At 41.6% G+C, this 22569-nt stretch overlaps 1 protein-coding gene across 1 annotated transcript; it reads right to left on the reverse strand.

The window, feature by feature from the left end:
- Window positions 1-278: 278 nt before the first annotated feature.
- On the reverse strand, window positions 279-13847 carry fbl (fibrillarin). Its single transcript, XM_037073411.1, has 9 exons — window positions 13691-13847; window positions 12381-12491; window positions 12010-12153; window positions 11065-11159; window positions 10361-10531; window positions 9569-9701; window positions 7132-7244; window positions 6759-6904; window positions 279-531 (listed from the first exon to the last, which is right to left on the reverse strand). Exons 1-9 carry the CDS (start codon window positions 13698-13700, stop codon window positions 507-509), a joined length of 948 nt encoding a protein of 315 aa, XP_036929306.1. The 5' UTR covers window positions 13701-13847; the 3' UTR covers window positions 279-506.
- Between the last annotated feature and the right edge of the window lie 8722 nt (window positions 13848-22569).

The following is a 22569-nucleotide window of genomic DNA, read 5'->3' on the forward strand; positions in this document are numbered from 1 at the left end:
TGTTCAGTCCCAGAGGTCAGTATCCCGTAAAACAGAGGCCCGACATCGGAGCTCTAAATCTAGTTTTGACCAGTACCAGTTTAGGAAATCTGGCCATAATCTCACATGCCGGTCCAGGTGATGGCCATGGGCTGACGACTGGACCTCCACTGACCTGAGTTAACTGGCCCTTAATGTTCCTCTGAATGTTTGTCAAAATGTGGCTGTTTGTCTACAGTGTTCAAGTACTTCATGTTCCATTTGTAACCATAACAAGGCTCACAGATTACAGGCAAGTCTAAAATAAGAATCAAACATTTTATTAAAGTTCTTGGGTATGTCAAAAAACAAAAACAAAAAATGTATCAAGCACAAATTGTAAATTACAATAAGTCTGCTTCATACTCTGGGAACACAACAGTTATACAGCTACTATCAAATTAGGAGAGGAGGGCAATATACAACACTGACAATGTAGATGGTTCTTGAATAAAGGTAATTGGGTCTCCAGAGGTTTCTTCCACTCCTCATTTCTTCAGTTTAGGTGGTGGTCTGTGGAGAGAAACAGAGGCACATGTTGACACATAGCAAAAGATAAGGACCCCTTTTGGCTTTTAAAATAGGAGACACCAATTAATCGATAACGGACATTTTTTAAAACATGATGCGATACTTTTGAGGGGTTTTCAATATAATCCAGTGCTCAATAGACTAAATAAACCCTGTTCACACCCCAGGGCAAGGCTGTCTGTCATGTTCTGAGGGAGGGGTTCTGAATGAGGGAGTCTCACATTAATTGACTCATTTCCACACACGGTTATGTCACTGTACCAGTGTTGGAGACAGTCACACTGGACTGCATCTCCCAGTCCCCCAAACTTTCATTTGTGAGAGCCGTCCAATAGATGCTAGCTAGAGCCAACGTCAGCATGTCTGGCTTGGCTAGTTTGACTTTCGATGTCATGACACACTTTGGCTCAAGGTAACGTTACCGAAATCTTTGAATCCGTTGCCCTCTACCACACTGACTGGACATCTCCAACCAGCAGGCACACTTTCACCCACAGCTGGTAGTTATGAGTTGCAATTGATTCCACCAGAACTGATGGCTGTTTTTTTTGCCTCTGATCTGTAGTTGTGGGTGAACACACAGACCTCTTCCGTCATTCTCCCTGTCTTCTGCTGCTCCTCTATAGGTCACACATCTTCCAGAGCTGCCATTTGGTACAAGAGTGTCCTGCAGTCTACCAGGGCCACAGAAAGCTGTCAGCAGGGTTTGAAATTGGCACCCACCACTCGCCAAAAGCATGTAAAAATATGTTTTGGCGAGTAAAATGAATAGGTCACACGCCATTGGCAGGCTGCTGAAATGTGCTGACTTTGCTATATAACTCGCAACATAAATGCCAAATAGTAAAACAGACACAGTTTACAGCTACAGCAGATCTACTGATTGTGCTTCAAATTTATCACTCGCTGTCCACCGTCATTCAACATTTGAAAATGTATCAAGTTGCGCAAGGCATGGGTCGCTCTCTGCTGTCAATGTTTTTTGTGCCTCCGATTCATGTTTTCATGTCACTCTGCAAGTAGTCCATTCATCTGTCACGACAGAACTTCATTCAAAGCAAAGCTCCACCAAAGAGACTGCAATCATTGCGGAAGGTTATCTGATGTGTCAGTGTTAACCCTATATGCATTCTGCTGCTGGATTTTCAGCGCCACCGCAAAAAAAGAGAAATGATTTGTCAGTTTAATATCATGGGTGAATGGTGAATTTAAGCAGGAGGACGGTTAGCTCACCTCCCAGAGCCTCACGCTGAATTGCTGGAAACTGATGTAGGGACCGTCATTAAGTTACTTAGCATAAATATATGAATACAAAATAAGTGCAGTTTTTTTTCGATATCTGCTATGTCATGTGGCCCAGTGACTCCAATCCAGCAGCAGATTGTATTAGTAAACTGGCTGAATGAGACACAACTCTTTATTGTACCTCAGTGCTTCCTCTATTCTACATGATATTAATGTGCAGAAATGATATTTTTCTCAATAGCTTTCATGTCATGTGACCCTCTGACTTCTGAAACAGATTCTTTTTCCATAAAAGATCTATAACAAAGAAAATAATGGAAAAAAAAAGTTCTCTAATGCTCATTCTGAAAATGATTTTTTTCCCCCCCAAAAAATCTCACCAGTAGTCACCATTTCAAGGGTTATTTTTAAAAATTTTCTTCCGGGTGGCATGCCCCTGGACCCCCCTAGTGTTGCTAGGTTACTGACTCAGAGCACCACAAAAAAATGTAAGGGAAACACTGAACTATTTATTTGCTGAAGCCGACAACAGGACAAAGTAAATGTAAAGAGAGACATAGTGAAGCCATATATTTTCCTGCTTTTTGTGCTTTGCCAATCACACCTATGAGTAGTAAAAGGAAGAGGGAGAAGCAGTAGTTTAGATAGTTCGCTACTAAAAAAAAATCAGTGGGCAATTAACAATTATCTTTATGCTGTTCAGCATTTCCTACAGGAAATCTGTTAGTTAAGGTTGTGATTGTGAACACTTCAGTGGCCAGTCAAAACATATTTTGGCCGGTAAAATTTCAAACCCTACCTGCCATTGGCAAAAGAAAATCCTATTGGTCTATAACTTAGTAAGAAAGGGGATAATCGTTTTAACACTATACAGAGTTTGAACTATTTGTTATCTACTGAGTTTTTATTTCTGGTTTTAGGAGCTGCTGCAGCTTCTCTCTGACGTCAGGAAAATCACTTGCTGAAAAAACTACTTCACTGACATTTAACAAGAAAGATTGTTCCTCCTGTAAATAGTTTACCAGCAAAGGATTTGTCAGTGATACAGTTAAGGTAAAAAAAAAATATGAATGAAGTGTTGCCTGTGCTCCCAAAATTGCTCCTAGGGGCACCAGTGATACAAGGTTATGACATGTGGAGCCTGCACAGAGAGCTGAGTTGCATGTGTCAGTCTGGCCACAAACATTTAAATTTAAAAAAATAAATAAAAATCATGTTTTCATTAAGAAATGCTTAAATAATGTACTGACTACCCACATTAGGAAAGGGCTAATTATTTTCTGTCCTGTCAGGGACCATGTTGGAAACAATTTTCACTTTTTATGTCATCTCCTGAATTTATTATTTTTATATCGATTAAAAAAAAAAAAAAAATTCAAAACTTCTCAACTTGACTTGTCAACTTCACCGACAGCTCTCCTGTGCTCCCATCTGCAACCTTGGTTTCATTTTCAACCACACCCTCTCCTTTGTTCAACACGTCAAACACATCACCAAAACCAAAAGTCTTTTTCCCCCTTAAAAAGCACTACCCGTCTCCGTCCATCCCTATCCTTCTCTGCCATGCATTCATTACTTCCAGAATGGACTACTGCAATAGTGTCCTCTGCTGTACATCCCACAAAATCCTCAAGGAACTCCAATATATCCATAACTCTGCTGCTCGCCTGCTCACCCATCACCCCCGTTCTTCATAAGGTCCACGCCCCCCATTGATCCCACTTCAAAACTTATCGCTTATAATCTCTAATCACACTTTCCTTTCAAAACTACCCATTTGATTTTCATGTGCATCAAACACAGTGAACCTGTAACTTTTTATTTGTCCAGCAGATGGAGCCGTTTAACCCAGTTAATCCAGCAAATGCATGCAGGTGTGGCTGTACCACCTTATACACTCAACTCGAGCTGTACTTACATTGGAAAAAACTAAGGAGAAAATACAATTTTACAGCTGACAAAGACCATAGGAGGTTTAGCTCTTCCTCTTCTGAAATACTACTATAAAACAGCTCAACTAAGGCCTTTAATCTGCAGGTGCGGGCCTAACATTAAAGACGGATGGGAATAAGTTCAGCAAATAATGGGAACATCTCATTAGATTTAGGATCCCTCACTGGCCAACCAACTCTTTGATAATATTAATAATTAGTTAATTATTAGTTCAGACATATCAAAACACTTCAGGTTTCCAATGAAGGAGCAGCAGAAATTTTAAAATACCTGCATATGACCCAGGATTTACAGCTATCAAGGACAAACGATTTAAAGACTGGTCCTCCCGTGGGTTCATAGTACACTCACTGTCTGGGTACAACAAGGAGCTTTCAACACAGTTAATGACAAATTCAATTTGCAGAATCAAAACCACACTTAGGCCCCGTCCACATGGGCGAAAACAATCTTTTTTCTCCATCTTCCTCTTCATCGTTTCAATATTTGCGTCCACACGGATCCACTGAATGACCGAAAACACTGTAGTTCATATTCCAGGCCTATAGGTGGCGATTGACATTCACCAAAAACGGAGAAGAAACATGCGCATTAAGCTTGCGCGCTGTAAACAGACAGAAACCGAACACAACAAGAAGATGAAAATAGCTAGTACAAGGAAACCAGAATCGTTTGTGCGGACCAGTAATGACGAACTGCTGCTGCGACTCACACTCAACGACAAGGCGAGTAAGTTTCAAGAAAGGCTCAATATCTTCTGCGGCACGAACACGAGCATGTAGTCTGCTGTTATGAGACGTCGCAGGGTTCAGAGGTCGGAGGCTAGAGGTCGAGGGGTGGGCCGATGGCGTCATCGTTTCGGGAAGTATGCAGATTTGCTGTCCACACAAGAACGGGGAGGGCTGCATTTTTGGATTTCTCCACCCTGAGACCCGTTTTCAAAAAAGTGCGTTTCCAGGATCCGTGTGGACGGTCGGCCAAAACGATGCAATACATGTGCGTTTTCACAAAAGAGCATTGTCGTCTGGATGTGGCCTTAGACACTTTGACAAAACGATTCAAAAGTGATCAAAGACAGCGAGATACTTTATATTAATGGGAGCATCTTGTATAAAAAAGGTCAGTTTAAAAACATACTTTACCCTCCAGCAAATTGAGAAAGATAGGACAAATTTGGACAACAGTGGAAAACCCAACGCTCTCTCAATTTTGACAGAATTGAGAAGAATAGATTTGGTCATTTTTAACTGCACCTGCCTAAAATAAACGTAATGTAAGCTATTAATGTGATTTGACAGAATGTTGGGCTTGTAGTTGGCACAAATAATTAAGGTTTCCCCTCTGTGGCTCTACTTTACATTCTGGATAATATTGGTGGCATGTATCTGTTTGTATGTACGTTTGTATGTATGTTCATTCCATATTTACTTGTATATGCTGATTTTTTTTTAACAAAAGGTAAAGCTGCAAAGAAGGCAATTGACTCGTTTTCCATTACCAGCAGGTTTAAAGGTGGAAAATGGGGAACCGCAGAAAGCAGATCATCTCAGACTGTATCCAGAAGCTGTTTAACTTGTTTTAAAAAAGTTTTAAAAGCACGTTCTAAATGAGACCCACTGCAGGCATGAAAACAGGTCAGGGGTGAAAAGGGTGAGAATGATACCCCCCTTGAATATTTCATATTTAAAAGCATCAATCTGATGCATTTTGAGAGCAAAATCAAGCAGAATTACAAGACAGTATGAATGTATAATACAGTATCTATCTATACATGGTCACATTATGCTATATAATAAATGAGACTGACAACTTGTCTCATGAAATGCGCAACAGCACAACTTTATAGCGCAATCTGCCGCAGAATGAAAAAAGCAAACCCTTAAAGAGTGTGTTTTGACAAGAAGAATATGGGTTTTGAAAAAGTTGCTTTCTCTCTGCTTGGAAGAAAGGTGCTGGCCACACTGTGTGTTGATGCTATGACCTGCACCTTCTTCTTATGTGCTACTGTTTGACAGTGTGTCTGCAGTGCATGGCTGCCCTTGTTTACATAGTTAATAGCAGTTTTCATACTGGGCAGCAAGCTTCCAATTTGGCTGTCCTTTTTGCGGCCAGGTCCGCGGATTTAGACAGAGGGCGGTATATTTGGGGGTCTGTTTTGGAATGTCGATGACCTGCACTGTTGTGCGACCCACAGCCAAGGAGTTTCAAAACCAGGAAACAGCTGATCACAGCAGTCAGTCCATCACTTCATCTGCGGACGTGAAGATGAGCAACTGGACAGCTGCTGAGTTCCAGGAGATGCTCCTCGGTCTCTGTAGCCGTCTTTGTTGTCCGCTTGTTGTTGTAGTAACGGTAAGCTACGAACGGTCACTACTTTCAAGTTAAAAGCCCCCCACTGAGAACCCAGTTCTAAACACCAATGGGGTGCAATGTAAAGCTCTTATTTTGAAGAAAAAATGGGTTGTCTTTCTGTCAGAGAATGCAACATGCTTACTGATCTGACCAAATTCAAGGCTCCCCTCAGGGGCACAAATGTTCGCAGTCCATTCTCTGGTATACCTTCATGTCCCTCGTCCTGAGCTAAATTAAAGTGTTAGAATGATCCTCAAACAGTAAATGAAAGGGATTATTGGGAAGACTGTATCCAGGCATTTCACTATCTTAATATTTGTAATAGATTTAAGGAAATGTGAACTTTAATACTACACCGAACACCTTAAATTATAAACCAAACTAACTGCGGCAGATCTTCTTTGTACTGAATGTTAAGTGTCAAGTGGAATTTGTAAACAAATCTCAGTGTTGTATAGAAAAAAGCTGAGTACAGGACATGTAATGTTGCCATCCAAAGCAAGAGTCTAAAACATTTATTTTTGGAAACGTTTGGAAGTTTTTGAGAGTGTTAAACGTACTTTAAACCGGTTCCAAAAACAAAAAAACGGTTCAGTGTTGTTGTGGTAAAGGTGGTTGATCTTATCTGAGCCGATCAGGAAAAACTGATGTTACTTTACCTGTAGATGCCAACCACCACAGCATGGTCTCTCTCATAGGGCTCCAGTGTGAGCTGCTCCTGTGGTTTCATGTTCTCAGAGCTCATCTTCTTCACTTCTGAGGCAAACACTGCCTCTGGAGCAGCTGTCGAGTCTATACAGTTAGCCTGAAGCAAAGAGACACGTAAGAGTCTACACAGCTGACAACATAGTCAGTGCGAACAAACAGATCAAAGGAGTCATAAGCAGCAGTGAGTACTGTGCATTAAATTACACTGCAAGCAGCATTAACACTAACAAGTTTTTGGGCCTCAATTACATTCACTCCATGTGAATGAGTATGAGACCCATCTGATGTCTAAAAACATTTAAGTGAATTTATTTGGCAATCTACCTTGATTGAGATAACAAAGTGACCTCCGTTCTTCAAGAAGTTGTGAGCATTCAACGCAACAATCCTTGTCTGGTCAGGCTGGGCAACATCAGCAAAGATAACATCCACCATGCCTGGAAAAGGTACACATTATTACTCTGTGCACACTGAGCATCTGATTCACAGACACACATGCCTACAAACATTGTCATAATACACATCCATTGATGTCCATTTATTTAATCAATGAAATGTAACCACCATATGAATAAAAAAAAATGTTGACTGGAAGAATTAGAGAAAATATAATCTAATTTTGCCCTGACGAGTAAAGGACAGCTGTAGATAGACAAACCGAGTCTGTTCACAGTAGCCATCACAAAGCAGTGTTTTCTTTTCAATCAACATTTTATCGGCAGCTCTTGGAAGTAATTTACACCATCCGTATGCATCTGTCTCACTGGATGAATTTTTTTCTGCTCAGTGTTTGTCTGGTGCCCATGAAGATATCAGCTGCCTGTATGACTATGGTGGACATGCTCGTCAGGGCCTATTAATAAATCCACATAACTTAAAAAGCCCAACAAAACCATGAGCTGCTGCTCTTCATCAGAGGCCTGTAGGGTGGGAAGCAAGAGGAGAGACAACCTGACCACATGCTACTCTTAAACTCAAATACACAGAGTATGTTTTTCCCCCAAATGAGGCTAGAGTGTCTTTAGGACTCAAGATGGGCAGAAAAAACAATTTTAAGCGACACCAGAGGACACTACTTGCAGATTCAAGGTTTGTTAGCGATAAGCTTACCTTACTCTTCAATATATTGTTAATGTCAAACTTGTGGTTGACAGCTAATCCTTCTCAAAGATCATTTAACCAACCTTCACTTGTAATAACTGGACTAAATTTGTAAAGACAGCAAGCATACTGCAGCTTCACTTGTTTCATGCTCATTTCCCTTTCTTGGTGCAAGTCATAGAAATGTATGCTTCCCTGGTCCAGCCTGAGGTGGGTAACAAAGTACAAGTTTAAATTGAGGTATGCATAGGTATGAACATTGTAAACAAATGATTATGCGTGTATATACTGATGTGCACGTGAATCTATAGAACATAGATAATGGATATGTACAAGTGAGGATGGAAGACTGAAAGTTCGTCTGAGGACGAGTTATGACCCGCAGGGACTGCGATAATTAAATATCTCTTGCTGTGCAAAGTTTGAATACCCTGAGACTGCCATTTCAGATAAAAATAGGTCAGTTTTGTCAGATTATAGATATTAACAGTGTCAGAATACCACTTATGACACATTGGTTGAAGCAACACTCACAGTGAAAACTGGTGTAGTTCTAAAGTATTGACTGCCAGTGTGATTGTAAGGCTTGACGATGGATTACCAATTCTCATCGAATGTATTGGCTGCTAGACATCTGATCTCTGTTGCAAGTTACGCAAATGCCACTCTGAACCTGAATTCAAGCAGCCACTGTCCAGACTAAGATGCACCTGTAGAAATCTCAGGGTTTCCTCTACATGTAATTGACTGCCATGCCTTAAACATTCAGTGTTTCCCATACATTGATTAATATTTCTGCCTTTCCAGCGCATACCAACGTTTCAGTCAGTCTCCTTTGATTTCATTACTTTTAATGACTTCAGTAATGCTAAGTCAGGGCTGTATTAGTGAAAATAATAATATGAAGCCATTTTCAAACCTGGAGCGGTGCGCTTCATGCGCTCAGAGGCTCCTCCACTCGCACACACACACACACAAACACACGGTGACAGATGGTGGGTCTGTGTGCCGCTTCCAAGCAGCCATGAATTAGTTACAAAATGACAAAAATGTCGTCCATGACTGGCTGTTACGGTGAGATGAAGAGTATCAGAAACATCTAGTTTGTTGTTGTATATTCACAAAATAATCTGATTTCAAGTAAAACTGTTGGCATAAATAAATCCAGTGTTAGAGAATAGAAATATTTTACTGTCGTCTTCCACTGCAGTCCTTGACGTTAAAGGAGAACTTAGCTGTTAGCTGTCAATGCTAACTCTCCATTCACAGAGCCCTGTAATGTTTGGACCAAATGTGTTTGTGTCTTCGGTACTGGCAAGTCAAGGGTAGCTTGAGCAATGAAGCTGCATGTTTAAATCGACCGAAGTTCTCCTTTAACTAGCATGTTGGATATTTAGCTTGATAATTAGCTAGATGATTAAAAGTTCATGTTGGCTGTGTGAGAGCATTGTAACCCCCCCCAGGCGCCACAATATCAGAAAATACTGGAGGAAACACTGAATCTGTTCTGAATTGCATTTAAGACCTTTAAATGTCCATAAAATCTGTTTTTGCTGTTCCGACAGTCTAAAATCAATCTGGATGAGAACTTTCAGTCTAAACATGTGGCATGCCTGCCAGCATCTGTGGAGCGGTGGTGCTGGGGCTCAGGACTACCTACCAACCAACATGCGGTATTTGTGTGGGTGGCGAGCATCTTCGATGATTGGAATGATGTTGGTGCGTTTCTTTGCCACATTGAGAAGGTCACGACCTGATCGATGGGAGAACTCCACAGCGTAGACCAGCCCTTCCTGTCGTACACAAGACGCATATTAAATTCCATGTTTACTTACCCTCATCACAAAGTAACATTCATGTTCAACTGTACCTTAGTTACTAGTTAACAGGCCAGTAGATCAAAGATTTTAACATTACTGCCTTGCTTTATATTCATCTATGGCATGGCAAAAATCGATTTGTGCAGCTGTTATTTTTAGGACAAGTTATGCTGTTGGCATGTCCCCACAGACAATTTTCATGGAAAAACTGTGGAAGCAGTTTAATCTGTTCAACCATGTCAGATATTTCCACATAACATTTCCTGGTTTTGCCCATACATAAAGCTTTTAAGTACACTACATACAGAGGAACTTCTATTGTGAACAATGTGTTCATCACCATCACATTTCAATCATTATGTTAAATTTTCATTTGACCATATAAACAAGGAATGATTATGTAAAAAGACTAAAAAGTAGGTTAAAATAATAAAATCACCAAAATCTCCATTTTCCAAAGGAGAGCAGACGTGATTAGAGACTGCCTTAACGTTTGTTTTCAGATGGAAAAAAATCAACTGATATTGTAAAAGTTCTTGTGAATATTCGGTGGAAATGGGCCACATGGTGGATGAGTTGGACTGAACTGTATTTAATTGCAGTTTAAGTCTTTGAGACAGTTTAGTACTCACCGGTCCAACTATATCAGAAACGTGGGACACTGTGGTGCCAGAGGCAGCCCCCAGGTACATGACCTTTGCTCCAGGCTTGATGTGGATCTGGTCCACTCCCCCTAAGATGGCTGCTGCCAGCTTGGAGCGGAATGGGTTCCAGGCTCTGTATTCAATCTTTGTCTCACCCTCCTAAAAAGCAAAGAGTAAGCAAAAGTTAAATTCTAATGTGGCCACAAGCCCAGTGATAACAGCTGCTGATTTCATACGATCAGAATTTGTATAACAGTGCCCAAAAAGTTCCAGAGCTGTACACGTGCCATCATCGAGTCAATCATTGTAGAAATCTCTCCCTGGAAACTAACTTAAAATGTCAGTAAAACTAATAATTTCCTGATTATACAATGAAGACAGACGTCAGTCGGAATCATTCATTCCTCCTTCCATCTGCCAGGTGATTCACTGCCTGCAGGTATGCAAATCATAGTTACCCAATGTTTGTTAGAAAATATCCAAAGTACTGATTAAAGAGCCAAGATTGGAACTTACATTACTGTTTATGATTACGTAGCCCCAGGGCCTGTTTAATACCAGGTTTATGTACCCACTTTGTTATCTTTTGTACAGGTTGGTGGGTCTGAACTGTGTAACTGAGCCTTTAGCAACCAATTATGACTAGTGTGATACTGATGTCCTACACTGTGAAGACTGAGGTACAATCTCACCTCCACACTGATCCTCTTCTCTCCATACACGGACTCTCCTACCACCATGTTCTTTGTCACCAGGGCATCCTCCTTCCCTCTGGAGATAAACACACCTGAGTGGATACAAACGCACAGTGAGTGTCTCCAATTCCACAGACAGATAAACATGTTCAGAAAATGCATCAAATCCATCGCATGAGTTTAAACCAAGCTGCAACAGGGTTTCGGCACCTACCGACTGCATCCCAAATAATGACTTTGTGCTGGTGGGCCAAGTAAAACCGGACTTAGGACTAATTATGTGTGGCACACTTTTTCGCATATATTGCCGTCATGTTTGGTGCCCGTTTGGTGCAGGAAGAAACGGTAAAAGAGGGCTTCTCTCGCAAAAGTGGCAAAAGAGTGACAACAATGACAGTGATAGAGCTAGAGAGTTAGAGTTGGCGAGTTTGAGTTGAGAGATCTGTTACATTTAGTGTGTTTGGTATAGTTGGTGTGTAGTATAGTTGTTTTTTGTTTTGTGTGTCAAAACAAATGAGGAAACTGCTGAATGTGGAGGCAGTGCAGCTCTTCATTGGGCTGGAAGGAGCTGAGGGTGACATGAGCCTGTGGCATTGCCTACATTACAAATGTACATAATTACATATAGCTAAAATTTCAAAAATGTGTACAAATTTAGCATACCAAGTAGTTAAAATGGTTCGTTAAACATGTTTGTGGTTTGGTCACAGTAAAAAATCTAAGTTTTCCCTACTCTGTTTTTATGTTATAATACAGTATGTCAAAATGAAAAAACCAAAATAATAATAATGGTACAGTCAGACAAGTGAGGGTGTGAGGAAAAAAATGACACCAAACAAGGCAAGGTAAATACAGGGTGAAATATAATGGTAAAATCAAAAGTTGTCAAAAACAGCCAATTATACCCTGGACATAAGAGGGTTAAATAGGAATAATACATACCTTCGTGTCTGTGTGGCTCAACCAAGACCTTCCTCCCTGCTCCAAAGCCGCCTCGGCCTCCCCGCCCTCCTCTACCTCTCGGGGTGCCTCTGCCACCACCCCTGCCCCGAAATCCTCCACCCTCTGGGGACCTGAATCCTCCACCTGAATAACATTATAATAACATTTTTACAGAGCCACTCAGGTTTCACTCAAAATGTGTCATGTCCATAATGATAATTTACACATGTGGTTGTCAATGAAAAGCACCACCTGTCCTGTAACTGATGGAAAGAGCTGATTCTCAACCACATTTCATTAATGATAATGTGCATTATGCGATAACAGAAATTACAGCACGTTATAGTCTTCTCCATGCCCTGTACCCTCACCTCTTCCTCTGAATCCTCCCCGTCCTCCGCGGTCGCCGAATCCTCCCCGTCCACCACGGTCACCAAATCCACCTCTGCCACTACCTCGTCCTCCACCACGCGGACTGAACCCTGAAAAAAACAAACAAAAAAAAAACAGTAGTATCTGATACAGATGGGAGCTTTTAGTAGATGGAGTACCGTAACTGAAACTCAATCTCAACATTTGTATATTTACAATATAAATGAGGTAGTACAAACTTTTTTCCATAAGTGAATAAACAAGCTGTTCTCAGAGGAAAAATAAGGCCTAAGAACACTGACGCTGGAACAGTGGCAGGGTCCGCCACATGTAAAGTAAAATAAAACTGTATAAACTGTGCTGTCCTTTAAGGTCAGTCTGTTCATTCAGTCATGAAAACAAAGAGTTTGGTTATTTTGTTTGTTTAGGCAGGCGTTCTATGCTCATTAACATTTCTGCACCAGAACTACAGACTGCTCATTTAAACTCCCACAGTAGTGTGTGTGGCAGAGAGGTGCTGTCCCGCTCCGCGAGGCGGTTAATAGCTCGTTTAAAGACACTGAGCATGGTGAGCCAGCAGTGCGACGAACTACAGCCCACCTCGTCAGCGGAGTCGAAAATGGCGGCTGGCTAGCTGAAAAGCTTCGTACACACGAACGAAATATATGTATCGTCCTTATGGATTTAACAGCTTTTTAAACCAGGTTGTAACGTTACCTCCGCTAGTGTCTGACTTGTTTGGTGAGGACCTGTGTCCAACACATGCTGGTTTCATGTCGTCGGTCGTGGATGAAACTGAGCCCCACGAGCACGCTGGATGTGCATCATGTCGGGGGGTTCCGTGGTGGACGCTACTCGCCCTTTCTCGATGTCCAACTAAATGTTTCTGAGCTCTTTCTATATTCCGGTGAGACCTGTGGCATACGGGTGGTAAAACTTGAGTAAACGTCTTGGATGTGGCCCGTTAACAGCTCCAACACAGTTTCAGTCCCACTGCACGGGTAGCTCAACACGTGTGTGCTCCACGGCACGGCGTGCACACTGTTTACACAGCCCGACAGTTAACAGTCCGTCTACAACATCCCAACTACACCAAACAGTACATCTGACCAGCCTGCACTATTTACGGAGACAGTGTTCAGTCTTGGCAGCAGTTTTTTTCTTTGTAATATTAACAGTTTGCTGGGCAACATGGCGGCATAGGCCGAGCCCACAGGAGCTCATTTAACTAACATTAAACACTCGACGAACAAAACATACCAATTACTGTGACGTGCTATCAGCGATGTAAAGAAGTGTGTAATGTTACCTGGCCTCATGCTGTCTGTGTGAAGTGTTAAATATGTCTGCTGTGCTCCTCTGCTTCTCTTCCTCACACACTGGATGGACACACTAACGTTACTTCCACACGTGCAGCTGCGCGACGGACAACTTCTTTTTCTTCTTCACACGTTTCCGCCACGCTGTACTGTAAGGCATGGCTCTGCGACGCCCGGTGCTGCCCTCTACCGACAGAAAGGAGCCATTTCACTTCATCTATATAGAGCAGGGTTTTTTCTGAACGACTTGATCATAAGGAAATCAGCAGTTTGCATACGAAACAGGAGTGTATGCATGAAACAAAATATACTTCAGATACAATATTTATAGAAGAAAAAAATGACATGTAGCCTACACTAAATCAGAATCTTAAAAAAAGCTCTGGATGGTTCATCAGTTCCAATGTTTAACCAGCTATACAGATCCTGCCAAAACTGGAATGTCACTGAGCAAGAAAATAGACTTGTGATCAAATCCGGGCTCCGGGCAGGGCTGAACCGCATGTCGAAGTGTCCTTGAGCGAGATACTGAACCCCACATGGCTCATCAGTGAGGGCCCTGCGATGAGCTGGTGACTTGTCCAGGGAGCACCCTGCCCTCGCCCTGAGACAAGGCTCCAGCAGCAACACCCCGCAACCCCATGGAAAGGGATAAATGGTTACGGACAACGACGTGACATATTTTATTGAGAGAACTACTTGCCAATTTCAATACTTAGTGTTTATTCTCATTGTTCTATTATCAATTCTTAACTTAGCATCCAAGTTAAAATCAGAGAATACTTTGCATTTCAGAGCCTTTTCCATAACCATGTTGTTACATTTTCTTCTGGTAGTGTGACTGAAACATTTGAATACGACTTTTGTATCATGTGTTTTAAGGGGAGGTGGAATCGCTTTATTAACGCCACAGAATTCCCTGTAGGAGCCATTAACATTACACTTTTCAATAAATGAATAAATGTCAGCCCTGTGATGAACTGGCCACTTATCCAGGGTGTGCCCCACCGGTAGCCCAATGTCAGCTGGGATCGGCTCCAGACCCCCGAGACTCTGGAAAGGATCAGCGGTAACAGATTTTTTTACTCTTGCTTGAGCAAAGACTGATTGTAATGGTCCCATTATTCCACAAGATGGCGCCATGTGGAGTAATTTTCCAGCCATGCGAGACGTGTCTGTGGAAGTTTGATAGCTCGGTGCTTAGTTTGGAGATCTGAGACATAGCTCATCAAAAATTCCAACCCTCCAACTCTCTAGAAAAGCGCCTTGTTTTAGGGAACCATATAGTGCCAGGTGGTGCCAAACAGATTAATTTTTTTAGATCCAATTCAGCTTGAATATTCCATTCAAGGACAACAATTCAACGGCTTTCAGACAGCCGCGGTCATAGTCTTTAATAATGTGAGTTTTTTGCTTTTATTTTTACCTTTTACCTTACCTTTTTTCTTTGTGAAATTCAAGATACAAGTTTGATTTATTAATCATTTGAGGAGAAACACAGATTGACGAGGATAAGTGAGTTTTTGATATGCATTCTACTTTGGTCAGTTGGATTCTACCCAAATAAAAGAATAAAAAGAGAGGTCTGTTATGAGCCAATGATCAAAAGATTTTTTCATATCATCTTTTGTTGTTCTCTTTTGTTTCTCTAGATATTGTTATACCAAGGATATTTTATAACAGCTTTTACAGGAATGGTTTCAATCTTAGCTTCAGTGCATGCATAGAGAGGAAACATTTTTACATTTTCCCAGATTTATATCCAGACCAGATGATTGAGAAAACTAAAATTATATCCAGAGCCTTTCCAGCAAAGAATTGATCATTTAATAGGATTACTGTATCAGCAAATTGATGCCAATTATCTTCAAATGCGGGTGGTTTAAAATGAGGTATGCCAACATTTGCGAACACAATATGAAACATTTGGGTGAACTTGGGCATCTTTGTCCAATTCCACATTAAATCTTGAATTGTGGTGTCAATCCACGATTGAGGGAATTATAACTGGATATTATGTAACATTTTAATAACTCTCTAAAATCCCACCACCCCAAGTTTTCTCTGACTTTTAAACATAAATGTATGTCCTACATTATCAAACACCTTGAAAAAGTCTTGTCATGGCTATAATTAGTCATATGGCTGTGAATATATCTTCTATTTATAAAGGCTGATTGATATTCCCAGGGACATGTTTAAGATGATAATTATAGACTAGGGCACATTAGGAGTATGATGTCACCATTTAAATGTTGTGGGCCCCTATGAGGTAGTTTGTTTCACTATGAATTAGGGGTTAAAGTCTCCTCCCATTACCACTGCCTGAGGTAAAGGTTTGTGACAAAGTGGGCGAGTTATCAACTTCACTCACCATTGTGAGTAACCACTTTATTGGTTATGAATGCAGTGGGCATTCACAACATATGTTCTTCGTTTTCACAGAATTCTTTATTTTTATGTTTATTATATCTTCCGGGTCAGAAAGTTTGGCCCTTAACTCCTTCCACATCTTTCAACAGATTCACTCCATTCAAACACAGAATATTCATCTCAATTAGGAATTTTTCTATTCATTTTTTCCCATTCAAGCAGATAACTGAATCTTAAAAAATCCTCAATTCACACAGTTTTATTTTCAAAGCTCATCTAATCATTCACACGTCCACATTTAAACTCCACTGAAAATGTGAAACGTTCAAAAAGATTAGGACTTTCTCCCTTGAATTCAACTTCTTTTACAGCATTCATACTGTTTTCACAGTCACACTTCAAACATTGGAAACTTTTCAGCAACTTTAAGATTTTTGCATTTGTGTGTATGGGGTGGAATGCTGCCAGCCAGAGTGCAGGAGCCAACTGACAGAGTGGAGAGGACCTGCAAAAATATTCAGAAAATCTTGTCTTCAACTTGGCACCATTTCCACAATGTTCACACCAGCAGAAAATAAAAACACCAGCTCGTAGGTCCACTCGTGCTCGTGCTTACAGTGGATCTCTGGAGGCAATCTGACAAAAACTTTTGGCTTGGTGGGCATTTTACTGACAGGAACTCCAAACAATTGCAGCATTGAGTCCCATTAAACTGAGAGGAAAAATATCTAGAGGCACATCCACTTTTCTAAACTGCTCAAGAAGACACATTTCTGACCACAGACACACAAAAACTTCACAGAATGCTCAAAAGACTCTCATAGTTTCAACCATATCATTATTTTAGTGATAGCAGTTACTGTTTTGCAGAGAGACGCATGATTATGTGAGGTGAGCCTCAGCTGAAATCACTATTAAATCAACCTCACAGTCCGTTACCAGGACCAGCCCGGTTACCATCACCGTCGCAACCGAGATCAACTGGGCCACCACAGAGAGACAGATTTATCAATGAGTCAGTTTGATACACACACATACACACATACACACACACAAATGTAGTCAGATATGCTTGTTTAAGCATGCACACATGACCACACATGTACACACACGCACACACACACAAAGCCATGCTTAAGCACACACTCACATGCACACAAACGCACACACGCAGTATATTTCCCAACATTTAAACTATATCTAATGATTATCTTTTTTCTTTCATTCAAGCAGGGAACACCATTCAAATGATTAAATGTTTTGATCATCAATATATATTGAGATTTATTGAATTTCTCAGTCAGACTCAGACTATTTGATTCATTCTCACTGTAACATCTTTTCTTACTCCATCAGCTGCTTTTCAACACAAATTTAAGCTAGCATTGCAGTTTGTCTCAAAGCTTATATTCTATTTTTAGTGTTTCACTCTCACCCAACCATTAGGAAGCTTCATTCTCTTCAGATGAGACTTCAAATGAATTAAAGAAACCAATTCAGTTTGGCCTTAGTTTTTCAACCAATTCTACATTATTTTCAACCCAGGAACTCTGTTTAAATTTATTTAAATATTCCCAATCATCGACACATCGAGATTTATTGAATTTCTCAATCAGATTCAGAGTCTTTGACTCATTCTCACGGTAACGTCTCTTCAAACTCTATATATTTTAATGCTTCATTCTCACCTGACTATTACAAAGCTTCATTCTCTTCAGACAGGACTTCAAATAAATTAAAGCTACCAATTCAGTTTGGCCTTAGTTTTTCAAGTAATTCTACATTATTTCACAGTTTTTAGATATTGTGGACATTATTCAGTATTTTCACAGCCAGCAATCCACATTTGGCTTCTGCTGGTCAACAGGGAGCATTCACAACTGCAAGTTCTGCAGAACTTGCCTTCTCTAGTTTCAAATTGCTCTTTATTTCAAACCGTACATGAGTATAGCTACATTTGTTAATTTAGCTCTAATTCACTATTGCTACAGTAACATTGCTTCTCTAACTATCCCGGGTTTGTTTGCGGTAGTCTGCAAAAGCACACAAGTATAAAAGTAAACACGTAGCCATCGGTTAGTTTGATTTATCTTTATTATGTGGCAGGTTGAATACTGTGAATTGTTTGTTTCTTTGTTCATACTTACATTTGTTTGTTCCTTTGTATAGAGCCACCATGCAGGAAAAGGGAGGGCTACTTTTTCTCTTCTTTTTCTTCTTTTGGCATCCAGCAAAGGGAGGGCTACCTGCATTCCTTGGTTTATATGTGGTTGGTGATGTCATCAATGACATCATTGTAGGTGATTCTGTTTAGTAGAAATTTCTAGTTTGGTAGTTTATTATATGGTGACACAGTGTTTGAAAATTCTTCTTCTCCTGTAGAGCTAATTAGTAATTTAATGAGCTGGACAGTAGATAAAAACATGATAAGTATGTTTCCTGAAATAAAGGCTTTTGATTATGTCCTCCCCCAGGAATCATTGTAGGGACTTAAGTGGTCTAGGTGTTAATTGAATACCCTATATAATCAGACTGGTTTTGGGGTCAACAAACCTAAAAGTGAGGATATGCTGCAATTAAAATTTGCCCTTTTTAGCTGAGTTACTTGGAGTTAATTCCCAAGTTATTTTTGTTTTCTAAATTTGCTTAAGTTACATGTGTAATGGAGAAAACTAGTGATGGCGAGATGAAACTTTATGCCGCATTGAAGCTTTCCATCCAATTGGTTCACTCATGGGCTTAAGCTTCATGGTACTTAATTTGCTCTACTGTGCCATCAAGTGGACAATAAATGTAAAACAGACAGTGGTTATAACAACTTTGGTGCGTGAAGCTTTGAATTGAATTGTCCTTAAGATAATGCCAATAACCAAACTATATACTCAAATAGTGTCTGTTTTTCTGATAGAATGATGGCAGGGACGGAGGGGAACGCTGAAACAAATTGAGAGCAGAGTTATGATGACAGTGTGTTTGTGTAACTACATGACATTTACATTTAGGACATTCAGTAGAAGCTTTTGTCCAAAGCATCTTACAGTAATTCATACATACATTCATACACTGATGGTGGTGGCTGCACTTCGACATGCAGACCAGGGGACTTAAACCAGCAATCTTTCGACATTTCCACAACCTTTTATTTATTTTTGTTCCAGATATGTAGTGCATAATAACTGCTGCTTCTCCATGTTTAGTTATGACTCAAGGGACTGAGAGCAAACCTGAACCTGATGACCTCAGAGGTCTGGGTGGTTCGTAATGTGGCAGCAGATCAGAAATGTATTTTGGCCTGAAACCATTCAGTGCTTCTAAGGTTCTAAGAACTGGAGTCATGTGATCTACTTTTTTGGTTCTTCTTAGTGTTCTGAATCAGCTGCAGCTGTCTGATGGATTTTTTTAGAGAGTCCCTTAATGACACCGTTGCAGTAGTCGAGTCTGCGGAAGATAAATGCATGGACAAGTTTTTCAAAATCCTGCAGAGACAGAAGTCCTTTAACCTTGGATATGTTCTTAAGGTGAAATTAGGCTGACTTTGTAACTGTCTTGGTGTGGCTGCTGAAATCCAGGTCTGAGTCCATGATTACACTGAGGTTTCTGGCTTGGTTTGTAGTTTTGAACTTTATGTCTCTGCAACATTGTGTGGCAGTCGGGGACAGTGCCTCTGGACTGGCAGACCGGGGTGGTGGTCCCTCTATTCAAAAAGGGGGACCGGAGGGTGTGTTCCAACTATCGGGGGATCACACTCCTCAGCCACCCTGGGAAAGTCTATTCTAGGATACTGGAGAGGAGAATTCGGCCAATAGTCAAACCTCGGATTCAGGAGGAACAATGCGGTTGTCGTCCTGGCTGTGGAACACTGGACCAGCTCTCCAGGGTGCTCGAGGGTTCATGGGAGTTTTGCCCAATGTGTTTTGTGCACTTGGAGAAGGCATTTGACCGTGTCCTTCATGGCATTCTGTGGGAGGTGCTTTGGGAGTACGGGGTCAGAGGCCTGTAAAGGGCTGTACGGTTCCTGTACGATCGGAGCTGGAGCCTGGTTCACATTGCTGGCAGTAAGTCAGACCTGTTCCCAGTGCATGTTGGACTCTGGCAGGGCTGACCTTTGTCACTGGTTCTGTTCATTATTTTTATGGACAGAATTTCCCTACAGCAGACGTCGCGTTACAACACCTTCACCCTCGCTTTCACTGCTGTCCTCACAAACCACGTTTTGGATCCCAGGACAACGCACCTTCTCTCTCCCCTGCACTTGTTTACACGTTTGAACATTAAAAGAACTTGTTTTTTACTGTGAATCCGTTGTCTGGGTTGGGCATTTGGGTCCTAAGAGTACACAAATCATAACAGAACAATCTGGCCATGTTGGACCCAGCCGACTCAGACCCTGGTTAGCAGGTATCTAACCTGAGACATGCTGTGTCCTCCCAAGGGATGATGCTTGGACATCATGACCAGATGCCATATGGGATAATGGCTTCCCTCACCAACCTGACGTCTGGCCTTGCTCGAGTGGAAAATCAACTCCAGTCTAATAACCGTCCTATGTCTAATCTCTCCCCAGCAGTACTCTCCCCACCCTGAATGTTACAACGAAAACTTAGGTATCTGTAAGTCATTTCTTTTCCAGTGCTCCCTATTTTTTGAATTACAGCCGTTGACTTATAGTACTGACAGAGCCAAGATGGCGTACATTCTGGGGTTACTCACTAGGAGGGCTAGAGCCTGGGGAACAGCGTTTTGGCATAACCCACTTACCGTCAGTGCCACCTTTGATCAGTTTTCTACCGAGATGATGTCTGTGTTTGATCATCCCATCTCCAGCCATGATGCTAGCAACCAACTGCTCAGTTTATGCCAGAGCTCCTTAAGTGCAGCTAATTATTCAGTGGAGATTCATACTCTAGCAGCAGAGCTCGGGTGGGATTGCAGAGCTCTCAAGAGCATTATTTGAAAGGTCTTAATGAAGCCGTTAAAGACTTTTAGTGGGTAGTGCGGAGACGGAGAGCTTGCAGGAGCTAATTGCGTTAGCCATCAAGGTAGACAATAAGCTAAGGGAGAGATGCAGAGAGAAAGGACAGGTCGCTGTTTCCCCGGTTCTGCTGCTTCTCTCACGACTGCTACACTTCCTGCTCCTTTTGGACCGTCTGAATCCACTCTGCTAACAATAACCTGGCTGTTGCCCCCACAAGACAGGAGGAACCCAGGCAACTGGGTTGACACTGACTTGGACATTTTTACCACTATTATTACTAAGCTGGACCTGCATAACGCCTATAACCTGGTGCATACAAAGGATGGGGATGAGTGGAAGACGGCATTCAACACACCTTTGGGACATTTTGAGTATCTGGTAATGCCGTTTGGACTCATGAACGCACCGGCCATTTTTCAAGCCATGGTTAATGACGTGTTGAGAGACTTTCTAAATCATCTTGATGACATTTTGATTTTCGCCCACAACCTCGAGGACAACGTTGTGCATGTGCAACAGGTTGTGGGTGAATAAACTGTTTGTAAAAGGTGAAAAGTGTGAGTTTCATGTCCCTGCTGTTTCCTCCCTGGGTTATATTCCGGAGAAAGGGCAGGTGCGGACAGATCCTGCCAAGATCCAGGCGGTGACTAACTGGCCATCACCCCAGTCACGCAAGCAACTCCAGAGGTTTCCGGGCTTTGAACTTCTATCGGAGATTTATTAGGAATTACAGTCAGGTGGTTGCTCTGCTAACTAAACTCACATCTCTATCTCTGTCTTCTGTTTGGTCTGCTGTAGCTGAGGAGGCTTTCATAGAACTCAAGCGATGCTTCTCCTTGACCCCCGTCCTGGTCCAGTCGGATCGTGCCCGCCAGTTTGTGGTCGAGGTCGACGTGTAGTGGCAGATACAAACAGGGTCATGATCATGCATATAAATTGATTTGAGAATACAACTTGCAGTTCTGTATTAATAGGGAATTTGAGCCTGATGAAAGACCAAGGTTTGATGCTTCCGGTATAATAAAGGCTGGACTGGGGGAGCAGCAGGTGCAGCTACAGCTCACTCAAGGCCACAGATAGGGGCCTGGGTGAGACACTTTGTAGGCCTTAAGGAAGTCAGACAAAAATGAGAATAGTAAGATGACAGTCTCGCGTGATCATGACAAGGGGGGTGGTCCAGGAGGGCACTGGTGACCTGGACCTCGGGTATAAAAGAGGGTGATCGGGGCAGATTTCTCAGTTGCCCCGGGGTACCTCATGGATTTATAACTCTTCTCTTGGAATAAACACCTTTTTGGACTGAAGACTTGCTGCCTCGCCTCTGTTTTGGACTTAGTCTCTGAGCGGTCTTGTCTCAAATTTGGACTTAGTCTCTGAGCTGTTTTGCCTCTGGTTTTGGACTTAGTCTCAGAGCCGTTTCTCCTCAGATTTGGACTTTAACTTTTGAGCGGAGTCACAGAGTCAGATAGTGGAATAATTGGACGGATAAGGAAGGTAGTCTCCCACTACATTTTGGCGAGC

Source organism: Acanthopagrus latus, chromosome 17 (assembly GCF_904848185.1).
Source record: "Acanthopagrus latus isolate v.2019 chromosome 17, fAcaLat1.1, whole genome shotgun sequence".
NCBI classification, from domain to species: Eukaryota; Metazoa; Chordata; class Actinopteri; order Spariformes; family Sparidae; genus Acanthopagrus; species Acanthopagrus latus.

Bases quoted from the DNA above. Each gene is read 5' to 3' on its own strand.
- fbl (XM_037073411.1), bottom strand. The intron at 12,154-12,380 runs GTGAGGGTACAG...AATGTTATTCAG, and splicing joins GGGAGGATTCAGAGGAAGAG to GTGGAGGATTCAGGTCCCCA. The intron at 10,532-11,064 runs GTGAGATTGTAC...TTTGCTTTTTAG, and splicing joins AGAAGAGGATCAGTGTGGAG to GAGGGTGAGACAAAGATTGA.